This window comes from Scatophagus argus, chromosome 8 (genome assembly GCF_020382885.2).
Source record: "Scatophagus argus isolate fScaArg1 chromosome 8, fScaArg1.pri, whole genome shotgun sequence".
Lineage (NCBI taxonomy): Eukaryota > Metazoa > Chordata > Actinopteri > Scatophagidae > Scatophagus > Scatophagus argus.
Window position 1 is genome coordinate 5,882,959 of NC_058500.1, and position 12,825 is coordinate 5,895,783.

Below are 12,825 nucleotides of genomic sequence, written 5' to 3' on the forward strand. Positions count from 1 at the left end.
GCTAACTGCTAACACTGAATTTCCCTCGGGATCACTTGAATTTCCCTCGGGATCAATAAAGTAGCTATCTATCTATCTATCTAACATCAGTCTGCGGACAGTGAAAATGCTAACATGCAGATGTTTAACTGGTAATACAACCTTGACTACCTTAGTTTAGTGTGCTGGACAGCACACTAAACTAAACTAACAAAGCTGAAAATCAGTTTAGCCCCTGGAATGGCTGAAGTCAATCAGATCAGCGATTGTTATAGCTAATGATTACAGCCAAAGATCTGTATGGTCAGGTGAATTACCACATGGCCAAGAGACAAAGTGAGGTCCATTACCAACAAAGTGAGCCAAGGTCTGTGATGCTGTGGCAAAATGTTTTTAGAAAATTGGAGTCTCAGATGAAATGGGTGATTGTGGACGGATGATGTAATCGTCTATCAGCATGATTGTGCTTGTTTGGTTGGCACCTTGATTAATTAGGTGCTTGACTGCAGAGTTACTACGAGTGCTTGATGGTTAATGTGATGAAGACGTGATTGGTCCTTTGGGAGATTAAAATCTTGGATGGGATGAGATTTTTTTTCAGAATTTAGGTTAAGAATAGCTCTTGTCAGCAGAAAAGACAACTCAGCTAACTCTGCCCTGCCTAACACTGACCATGAGAACAAGTTTCATCCAACATAGTGCAAATGCTTTGGAAGTGAATGTCTATCAGATAGCTGGCTGATGCTCTAGACTGCAATCCTTCTTTATTCAATAATCCGTGGCAGCCTTAATGCAGTGTTGTCACTGCTGCTAGTTTATCCGACTCAGAAGCCTGCTGAAGGAGAGTCTCTGTGTCCAGACATTTACTCAGTTTAATCAATGCGGCCAATAGTTATGCGGGATAAATCCGTGCTACATCAGCCCTCCTCCTGTGTACATACCAGAGGTGATGGGTTTACAAAAGAAAGAATTAGGAGGGAGATGAACGAGCAGATTAGGAGCTTGTTTTGAAGTCATCACCTACAGTATGCAGGAGTGGTGCTGGTAACAGGGGGCAAGGCCTTGTGATTTGGACATTTGGGAGGAATGACGTTTGTCTGATGTCTACAGCTGGTTTGACCAGCTGTCTTTCAGTGACAGAGAGAGGGAGAACTGTGGCAAGACTTGTTCTGAGCAAAATGTCACAATGCAAAGAACTCCTCTGTGTTTTGCCTGAAGCCATTTTATAAACGATCAAGTAACCAATAATTTTCTTTTGTGTCTTCTGTCAGCACTGTGTGCAGTCTACTTTGAATGGGAAAAACACACACACAGACACACACACACACCTGCTGCTGTGTTTCCTGTGATCTCGGTGCATTAGGGAGAGGACGTTGCCTGTATGTGAGAAAGGCAAAGGCTGCCACTACACTCCCAGTTCCCTGGGAGACAGGCATGGTCAGCAGCCCTCAGTCTGGCCCCCTCCCCCCCTTCCCTCCCTCATCCTCTTGCCGTTTCTCTCCCCTGTTTGTGAAAGAGGCGTGTGAGCAAGGAAGAGGCAGGGCACGTTAGCCGAGGCTGCGGGAGTGGAAGTCAGACGGCAGGGAAAGCATATGAACTCACACGTTCACACACACACACATGCTCAGTCAGCATAAGTGATACAAGTGCTGGCTCCATTCAGCTCTGAGTTGACTGGCTGACTGCTATCCATTAGCCGACATGCCGCAGAGAAAGAGGAGTTTCACTTTTGGAGCCTACGGAGGGTAAGAATGAATATCTCAGTCACTTGCAGGATAACTAAGCTTCACCATAACACGTAGTTCTCATTTGTCTGAATTCATGTTTGCGTGTTAGTGTATCAGTTTGTGATTCCCTGTTTGATGACTGTGCACATTCTGTGTCTGTGTTTGTGGCTGCGTGTTTGTGTCATTGGCACTGGAATGCCATTATGTGAATGGCTTTTGTCTTGAATGTCTCATTTTGTTGGCTTTCTCTCACAAATTAGACCATATAACCCTGCTGTTGCTGCTTGATTGTAATTCAGAACAGGTTGCATTTTGTGCAGTGATGGTGAGGTAGCAAATGTGGCAGCATAAACAAGATAAGGTGACAAAATCAACAGAGAGAGAAAAGTAATTAAGGGACAGGTTACACAGCTGCATGCATACTAAACGTGTATGTTTAGTTGGAATAGGAAAAAAACATATGTGACACACAGACCAGTGCTGTATCTTTCATGTTGTCAGTCACTTAGCATCCCCAGTGTTTTTATGTGGCCCACTTCAGATTTCACAGGACACTGAGCAGTAGATGAGCAGTCAGCAAAGAGCTTTTTAATGTTTAAAAGGTGAACAGGTGCCCCAATGCTACAGCATGCCTGGCTTTAGTCAGGGATAGGTATTGTGTATTTCTAAGATAGTCTGGAAGTTCACCGTTAGCTAACAACTAGTGGCCGATAATAGTTATAGCTCAGGTGATTTTGGTGATTTGGGCATAGCGGTCACAGTTGTAATTGCTGTCATTGTGTGTGGGCTGTGAGCCAGGTGGAGCCACATACATTAATACACATGCATTATAGGCAGTCATAGAGGGAAGTGCTTGCAGTAACAAGAGAACTTTGTTATCACTCTTTCAGGGGTCCCTAGTATGCTAACAATTTCCTAAGAAGTTTCCTGGAAAGAACTGTACAATTTGGTGGGAGTGATATAGAAAACAGAGACTGTGTTTAAAGGTGAAATTTATATGATATGGCCAAATTTTTAAAAATGTTTAAAAATGAACTAATATCAACAGAATATGAAAAACAACCCCACAACATCTCTGTATTGTTTCACAGCATTATTGGCTGAGGTTAGCATGCTATTCATCTTTTCACACTCTTTTTCTCTCTTCCAGCCTCAAGGGGCAGTAGTGAGCTAATTACCCCTTGGTGCACCACAGTGAGGCAAAGAAGATGCCACATTAGAATAAGAAATTAAGAAAACGTAAAACAGAACATTTACGAACCTTTTTGGCATTTGCGCTGGTTGAACAGCTGCAGTTGTAACAAATATGCGATCATGTTTGGATTTACCGTGATTTTGAGGGAAGCAGGTCAGCCTTCTTGAAAAAAAAAATAAAAAATTAACTGCTTCTAAAAACTGGTTGCTTTTCTGTTTTCTGTTGAGCAGCGGATCTGAATGCCATTGCACTTGGCATTTTGATAGGTCAGGCTGATTTCTCACATGGCAGGTGAGCTGTCATACGCTCTGCCCTGAATCCCATTGGCATTCACTGAAGGGGTCGCAGCCCCTCTCTTCTAGGCAGCTTGGTCTTTCATTAACGCAGCATGCTCTGTAATTCTGGCATCAAATACTAATGAAGCTGCCACTTAATTTGAGTTCTCATGTGTTAGTGTGTTGTTTCACTTTTGGTAGGTTAAATTTGTTACCACAGGCCCAAGTCCAGTGTGACTATGATGTTGCAGCACTGAGCTTTCATATCCTTTTATTGTCACGTTGCTTAAGTTTTCCTTGTACTGACTTATATTGTACGCTACTATAGCTGCTGTACACCATGTATGTCTAGTTGTCTAGGCCCTGTAGCTCACCTCTAAAACTATTTTGTCATGAAGTAAACACAGACCTATGACCTGTGTCCTAATTAAACTGAATAATCTCTTAGTAACGTCAGTGGCCTTCAGGCAACACGAGCAATAATGTTGTATGTTGTAGTGTCTGATAGAAAGACTGGAGGAATGCATGTCAGTCCCGTTCAAAAACAAGCCAGGAGAAAAACCCACATTGTTTTTGAAATCTGAGCCTGAATCGTAGTTGGAATTCTCCTGTCAGCTGATTTGAAAATGTCATTCCTTCAAGTAAACAAGACAACAGTGGAAAATGTGTTTTTCTGGTGTTAATCAGATTCATAATAACATTGTATGTGCCACCGGTTAACCATATTTTAAGTTTTTGTATAGTTTGTGGTACCAACAAAAGGACAAGACCAGCTGCACCTTAATTTTTAAGAATTTAATCATTGTTTATTAAAACAATAAAACAAAACAAAATAAAACTAAAACCTCCCATCTCTGATTGATTCTCTGATTGATTTTGGATTATCCAGCATCTCAGGCTTACTGCATTAAATATTGCAGCATGAACAATGGGAAGACAACACTGAGAGGGTCTTTTTGTTTGACCAAAGCAAATGTTTGCATGACAAAAGATAATTAGACCGCAAGGCAGGGCTACTTGAGTACAGGAGACCATTCAAGCACCTTTCTAAGGGCAGTGGCAAAACAAACAGGAGTGCAGGGCAACCAGGGGGCTCTTCATTGCCTACTCAGTAAGTCCATCTTGTGTATTTACTTTAACATTTGCATTCATATTCACACTGGCAAGCCATCAATGGAGAAGAATGGGGCGGGAAGGCACTGGGTGAGATGCAGTTAATTATCTAATGCCCATGAGACTACCAATTGTTCACTCATTTTTGCAACACAAAAACAACAGAAGGCATTGTGATCATAGTCTCTGCTTTGTCAGCCTGTCTGTGGCCCTGTACATACAGACTGGCCTGCCCCAAACAAAGTTTTACCTTCAACTTGGTACCTCTGGACAACAAAAGATGTAGTTCTAAGTCCAAAATTGCACCAGTGAGAGAGCAAAAACTGTTTCACTATAGCACAATACAGTAGTTTATCAGGCTATTGATTAAATTTGCCAATTAAGTGATTATCAGATAGCAATAAACACAGTCTTTACAGTATGCCTGTGTTTAGGTTTTGAACGTTTTATTTTTTAAAATGGAAATAAAAACCTTCTCCACCTGACCAGTACATCTGTGGCTGCATCTTTGCAAACAAGATGTAAAAACAAAAATGTATTTGATCCATTAACACGGAAACTTTGTAGCTGTAATGCTACAGCATTACAGCTGTCATGGCACAGCAAACCAGAGCAGACTGTGAACTAGAAATGTTTCTGGATAAAAGTAACAGCAGGATATAATGAGTTAAACTCCAAAAGCACCAACCAAACTATTAAACCTGAGATCAGTGTGATGTTTGCACAGCTAGACTGAGGGAGGGGACCGTCAATAATATCTTAACATAGTTATCGCAGTTATCAAAACAACGGTTGCGTTATTGAGGTCCACCACCCATCAGCATATGAAAATAACATTAAAATGATACTAAGGTGACACAATGATAATACCCCATAAACCCCACAGAGCCCATAAAAGACCACTATTCATGAAACTGATCTAATCGCAGTGCCTTCTAGCAATCAGCATAGCTGTTGTGCTGGTGTGTGTGTGTTTTCATATACACTGTATCCTACTGTACTGTAGCTAAATGAGGACATTCACCCGCTTTATGTTCATTTCTCTGTCAATAGGCTCATTCAGTTCACGCTGGGTCGAGACACATTATACAGTCTCGATGTGGTCACGTTCAGTATTATCTGGCAGTTTCTTACCCCGAGCGTTTTATACATAAAGATGTCGTTCAGCATTGCTTTTGTGTGTCTCTCTGTGTATCTATTTTAAACAGTATCCAGTTCCCATCCTGGAGCTTAGTGACTGGCAAACTACAGTGTAAGATTTTAGAATAAGTGTTTACTGGATGAAGGTGTTAAAGTGAGAAAGACTTCATTCAGAATAAACTGAATGGGCTCACATACTGTACTCGTCCAGGCTTCCACCTTTTTTATTGTAGCTGAACAAATGCTGGCCTGTTGCTCGGTTCACAACTTTGCTCCAGACTGAAGCATCTCAACAAGTATTTGAGTATCTGTTGGATTAACATGAAATTTTGCATTCTTGCTCCCCATAAGATGAATCCTGCTGACTTTGGTGATCTCCTCCCTCTGTAGGCAGTTTATTTATTTAATTTTTTTGCTTGTAGTAAAATAACTTGATAGATAATGAATAGAAGAAAGTTTGTGTACATATTTTGGTCCCCTCAGGATGAATTGTAATAACTTTGGTTAACTCTTCTTGCAGAATCAAGTCAAGAATGCAAATTTTATCCAATGCTTTGGATTATGACCAACTACCTGCAAAACTACTGTCATTCTCCTGCAGCAGTACTTTGTGTTTAGTGCTAACTTGCCAAAGTTAGAATGCTAACATGTGAAACCTGAAATAGTGAACATTGTAAACATTATACATACAAAACATCAGAATGCTAGCATTATCATTGTGAAAGTGATAGCATGCAGATGTTAATATGAAGTCAAAAGCACCAATATGTACAGCCTCACAGGGCAATTGTTCTTGCAGTTGAAACCAAGTGAGAAGTGAATTTGTGACTGGGAAGTCAACGGTTCAATTCCATGGACTGGCAGGACAAATCGAGGTGGGGAAGTGAAAAAGCAGCGCTTCCTCCTCCTTCAGTGCCACCACTTAGCCGCCCTTGAGCAAAGCCTTGAACCCAGTGGAGCTGCACAGTGGCCAGCCGATCAGACTATGTTTGTACTGAGCAGCTTTCTGGTGTGAATGTGTTTAACTGTGTGAATGTGAGCTGGACGTTCCTGAAAAAGAGAGTTTTGCTGTGAGTGAAATTTCCCTGAATAAATAAAGTTTTGAAAGTGGGGGTTTAATGCTATAGTAATGATATAATAGTTATTTTATAAAGAAATGTATTTATTGGGTGGATCGTGTAGGCCATGTGACCTCATCTCCCCTGTTTTGGAGTTTAAAACGGGATGCCAATGAAGGACTTAAGTCAGCATGTTCTGTACTTGTGCTGGGTGAACTGGGTGTAACGCTGACCGTGACTCCACCAGAATTTATTGTAGCTTTAGGGAAGAGAAATAATGTCTGTGCAAACTGGGTTCACTGGGACTTGTGTTCTCTGCATTAGTTTTACAACATCACCCATACAATGACCATACAAATGGCTCTCATTTATGTTATAATATATGGACTAACAGAACTGACTTAATATGAAATAATAATGAGGAGAAGAAATAATTCAGGGCAAAAGTGATGTGATCCTGCAGGTATAGTCCCAGACCAACTAAGATCATTTGGTTTGTCTTCATTTGAGTAATCCTGAATGTAGAGTCTGTCTGATATTTCAAATATAGAATTAGCACTGCGAGAAGATGTTGATTTGTAGCTGAACAACAAGCATGTTTTGCTTAAAGCTGGCTTTCCTTGGGGCTGACTCCTCAGCCCTGTCTGGTGACCTACTTGGCATGAACAGTGTTGCTGACTTGATATATACCACAGAGGAGCATTTAAGTTTAAGTTTAGCAGGGAAGAAATTAGGAAATTACGAGCTGTGCTTAAGGTCAGATTAAGTTGAATGAACTAATTGTCACGGCGGCTGACTCGGTGACAGCCTCGAGTTTCTCAGAGCCTCCTTATCCCTCGCTGATGTTTGTTTCCATGGTTGATTCTTAGCTGAGAGTGTAGAAGAAGCTTGAAAAATAATTTGCCGGCATTTGCCCACCACCTCTTGAGTTGTAATTTGTCAAATTCCTAAATGTGCTGGTTCATCTAGTCTTTTTTTAAAATAAAACTAGGTTACACACATTGTTTTCACTATGAGATTTGAATGTGCAAATGTGACGCATAGCCCACAAATTAGCATTAGCACAGACAAATTCGTTATAACCTACTTTTGTCCACTCCAGCCGTTGTTCTCTCAGAGAGGGACCGAATTTTCTTTGTGTTGCTGGTAAGGCTGATGATTTCTCACATCTTGCTCTTCTCAGCTTCTTCTCTATCTGATGCCTTTCTTGTGTCGCTCAGTGATCGCTTTATTTTCTTCTTGAAGGGAAAAATGGTAATCGCATGGTTATTAGGTCTATGACAGAGCAATAGTTTTTGACATTTCATTATACATACAATTTCTGTACTTTAAACCCCAGCTGACACACATGGAGAGCTTCATGAAATTCAAATTTTAAATTGTTGGATGTAAGCAGTAAGCAGCTTATCCTGTAGCTTCTACAGTACCTTCCACAGTCTTACTTTTTGCCATCAGACAGGTTACACAGCCCTTATTTAGGTCGTAGCAAGATGTCAGACGTGTACAATTTTTGAACGCATGTGTATGCACATGTCTCAGCAGCGTAGCAGAAGAAACGAGAAGGGCATGTTCAATTTCATCAACAACCCTTTGACAAATTTAAACCTTATCTAACCCAGTATGTTGATAGGAGGCCACAGCACTCTGGTGTCGTATTCTGGTTTTGTAAATTCCCTGTATTGGTTTTGCTGTTTCAGTTCGAAGCCTTTATCCACCAATCTGGACACACCCGGGTTGATTTCATTTAATGGGAATTCCACGAAACCTGAGAATTGGTGAGCAACACAGAATGAGGTTTAGAAAATATTATTCTTAGTGATGCAGTGCAAATGAAAACAGCTTTCTCGTCCTCACACTCAGCTTCACGAGGGCAGTGCCGACAACCTGTAAGTATTTTATCTTTCTCCCTAGGACCAGTACGCATTCCACTTAGGGTGGAGCTCTGATTTATCTGCACACACGTCTGTCAGGCTCAGTGAAATCAACCCAGGTAGCAGATTTGAGATAGAACAGCACCTCGAAATCTATCTCACTGACATTAAATGTCACATGGAGGACTCGGATTGAAAATGATGAGTCATCTTCTGCCCTGAGGGGAATCAGGCGACAACCTGCTGTAACTAGACAAGTCTGTTGATTCGTGACGCCACAGTACAGTGAACAAACACCCCCCCGCCTGGGCCTGTTTCCCCTCAGCAGCACAACTTTCTGAGAAGAAGGAAGTTTTAAACTTTCATTTATCTTTTGGGAATTTCTCACAACAAATGAAGAAGTACAAATGTAATTACTTTTGGTGATAACAGTATGTCTTTGGAGATTTCTCGTAATCAATGAAACTTGGATGGCAGTGTACAGATACTTATGGCACAATAGAATGAATCCTAAAAACTTTGGTGATCTGACCTTCATCTAGCACCAAAAGTAGCTTAAGGTTCTCACCTATCAGGTGAAATAACCAAATATCTACAAAATGAATTGGCACAAAGTGTTGTATAGTCATTCATGGTTCCCAGATGACATATCCTAATGACACAGATGTTTGCGGTTTGTAATGAAATGTTTCCACCTCTGTTGGTTGGACTGTCATGAAGTTTTGCAGGGACATTCCTGCCCCCCTCAGGATGAACTGTAATAATTTTGGTGACTCACTGACTTCTCATGTTGTGCCATCATCGGGTCTAAATTTAAATTTGTTCACCACTTTGGTTTCTGACCGAATACCCGCTAAACTAATATCATTCCCATTAGTGTCAGCTGTTTGTGATTAGGATTAATTTGTAAAAGTTAGCATGTTAACACACTAAATTAAGATGGGATGGTGAACATGGTAAACATTATACCTGTTAAACATCAGCATGCTGTAATCATATTAGCATGTTGACATTAGCATTCAGCTCAGCGAGAGCACTACTCAGAGACACTTTGTCTTGTTTTTCCCCACATTTGTGATACATGACTCACTTCTCTTTGTCTCAGAATTGGTTGTTTGATTCTTTGGGTGTTGCTGTGTCATGCAAACTAATCATGTCCCATGGAAAATGAGTAAGAGGTCTGAACTCTGATGGGTCCACTGGGAGACTCAGGGTGGACAGCAGTCAGCAGCTTTGGCTTCAGGGATGAAGCTGGACATGCAGCTGCACGGTCATAGGAGACAGGGCCAACAACAAGGGAGGAAAAAAACAACAGAATCTACCTTACAGCTACAGGAATATTTGTATTATGTATTATCTGTGTGCTCTTTGGTGGTGTGTCATCCTGAGGATTTCTGAGGGGTCAATGCAGCTGGCTCCTGCAGGCAGCTGCAGGAGCCCTGAGAGTCATACTGAATATTCCCTTTTCTCTGTGTCACCAGCTCCAGCCATCACAAAAGTCATTCGCTATGCTGGAGATATCAGTATCAAAGATCCACTGCTAGCTGCCAATGAAGTCAAATGCTGCACGAAGTCTTATGTGTTGATGATTGTGATATTTTCTGATTGGAAACAGAGAAAAAATTCTATGGTTAATATATTCTATCAGGTTGCTTTATGGACTTAAATATCATAATAAATTACTTTCTGATTGATGAGCAGAGTTTCCCTCTGCTCATCATAGTGTGTCATAAATTTCACCTGTCAGAGACGAGATGTTTCTCCTGCACACACAGTGCCACCTATTGGCAGAAACATTACTCTGCATTATCATCTGTTATCAACATTGCAAGATCTGGTTATTGTTTCTGGTGGTTACTGCTCAAATTTGTTTATCCAGAGTGACTTAAAGACAGATGATAATTTATTCTTGGCTAACGATGGGTTTTGAGCCTCATGCTGTGTATTCAGATCAGGGCAAGATTCATTTTGTTTCTGGAAACACAAGGCTGGTAATCACCCTTTCATCCTTGGAAATGCTGTTTCAACAGATGGCAGGAGTTATTTCAGGGTAACGCAGCTCACTGCATAACCAGCCTGTCTTGGTTCAGTGGACCCTTGCTAAATGCATGCAACTTTGATGCATGTAGACAAGAGTGTTGAAACTATTAGCAAGTGTGGGATTTCACCTGGTGCTGATGTACTCAGATATTATCATGTCTTTCTTGGTAACATGATGATTTTGAGTTTTGAATTTTTTTGTGGGCTTATTATTCAACTTTAAATGTTAAATCCGTCACCTTGTTTGTTTTCATTGCCTTTGACTTGCTAAGCAGGTTTTTAATTTACTTATTTATTTTTTCAGAGCACTAAAGAAAGATAACCAGGAAATCAGGAAATATGTTTTTAACTTGAAGCTTATTTTTGTCTCTCTCTCTTTGTTTTTTAGGGTGGACAAGACATTTTCCAAGGCCAGAAGCATATGGTGAGTTTTTCTGTTTTAACAAGCGAACACAGGGATTACAATTCACAAAGCTTGTTGCTCTACAGTTGGTGTTCAATGTCACCGACTAACACTGGCCTTGTAAGTTTTAAATGTGTGAATCAGCCCACTGAGTAGATGGTAAGGAAGATAAATGAGCCAGTGAAGGGTAGAGCAGATGGGCAGCAGAGCAGGAAACAGATACCCAGACTGCACTGCCATCTCTGCAGTCCTGGCAAGGTCGGACTGCTGCTGTGAGAGGCACGTGGAGGCAGGCAGGGAGCTGAGCATGCACACACCTCTCCACTGCGGTTAGACCACTCCATTTCTGAAAGCTTTAGGTGTGTTGGCTCAAGTGTCTAGCCTACAGCCGCCTGTGCCGGACTGCAACAGGATAAACGGTGCCTCACTGCAGCGTCAACTCGCCTTCCCTCTGGGAGAGGGGAGGTACAGGAGGATCTCTCTTACCGGTTAGGCCTTCTTAGCAGTGGTTGGGCTTGTTTGCAGAGACTGCAGTCTTTCCATTGGGATACTGCCGCATCAGACCGTTACAGAACAACTGCAGGTTGCGGTGAAGAAGAAGAGGAGGAGAGACACTGGAGTAAAATAGAGATGAAGAGGAGAATCTAAAGGAGAATTCAAAGCAGAAGAGGAGATTAAAAAATAGTGGGTGTGAAGAGGAGGAAGAAGTAGAAAAGAAGTGAGTGGATGTGATGATGTGACAGGGAGAGAAAGAAGACAGAACAGTAAAGTGTGACTGATGTCTGCAAACCAAAATACATTTTGAGATCAGCAGAGACAAACTTGGTCTTCTCATTCATGTTTCTTTAGTCAGAGTCAAGCTCTTTTTCAAAGCAAGGAGTTGATTTAACAAACATTGCTTAATGACTTTGGAGGATCCTTCCCACTGGGTTAACAGAACCTGAATTATGTCACCTAATCATCAGTGATCATGCCCAGCATGACAGAGCATTTTTTAACAGCAAAACCTGTGGTGCTAGCATTCAATATTTCATCTACTTTCAGACAGGGTTCTTCACTTTGTTAAGCCTAAGGACAAAAGTTAGATTTGTAAAAAAGAAGAAAAAAAAAAGAAACGTCAAAGAAAGCCAAAGTGAAAATCTTCCTTCAGGTACTGTGCGTTGGACAGGAAGTGGAATTAGAACAGTGACCCACTAAATCGTCAGACATCCAAAACTCTTAGAACGAACCCACCAAAATGCCCTGCTCACCTTTCCGAATTGGAAGGCCAAGAAAATTCTGGTTAGTTCCTTTTTAACCTGAAGCCAGATAGTTTTGATCATAACTGCATGATCCCATAATTGAATGATACATAAGAATTTGATTTACCTGCCTGCTTATAAAGTAGACTTTAAATGAAATAAATGAATATAATAGCTAAAAGACGATGAGCATTATAACTGATGAGGGAGGAGAATATTTCCACATAACACTTTGAGCTGCTCTCCAATCCTCAGGCAGACTGCTTCAATGGCTCGGAGCAAAAACCTCAAAAATGCCTCAATGGTTTTTGTCCTGCACTTTGGACCAACTAAAAGACTTGTGCCAGAGGATCTGATGGGCCGTCCTGGTTCATATATTGGAAACATGTCAGAGAAGTAGGCTGGTGCAAAACTCTCTGAGCCCACAGAGCCAAAGAAATTTTAGTTGTATCATATATTATGTTTCAGTTTGATCACATTTATTTTCATTATCCCACTCGTGCGCCGATACTTTCCCCAGTCATATGGAGGTCATGACTCCTCAGAATGCTGTATGTGCACTCGGTGGGCGATGACACCTAATCTGATCCCTCCACTCTTTATTGTTGATTAAATGTTAAATGACCATCTTCCATCTGGTCATTGTGGGTCATACACAATAAGCAGAAGATCTTCAAGCCCCGTCTTTGCTCTCTCCAGGGGATGGCTGTAATTGGTTGTAATCCTGTCTTGCTAAGCTCTCCTGATGGGAGGAAATGGGAGAGGAGGGATAGTGTGGATAAT

General features: G+C 41.2%; 1 protein-coding gene across 7 annotated transcripts in view; it reads left to right on the top strand.

The window, feature by feature from the left end:
- Nucleotides 1–1,493: 1,493 nt before the first annotated feature.
- rap1gapa (RAP1 GTPase activating protein a) overlaps nt 1,494–12,825 on the top strand; it is a 40,566-nt gene continuing 29,234 nt past the window's right edge. For all 7 annotated transcript variants that reach the window (XM_046395938.1, XM_046395931.1, XM_046395933.1 and 4 more), the window contains exons 1-2: nt 1,494–1,724; nt 10,787–10,822. In XM_046395938.1, coding sequence (XP_046251894.1) covers nt 1,681–1,724; nt 10,787–10,822 — 80 coding nt within the window. In that variant the 5' untranslated portion in view covers nt 1,494–1,680. The remainder of the gene's footprint in view (nt 1,725–10,786; nt 10,823–12,825) is intronic.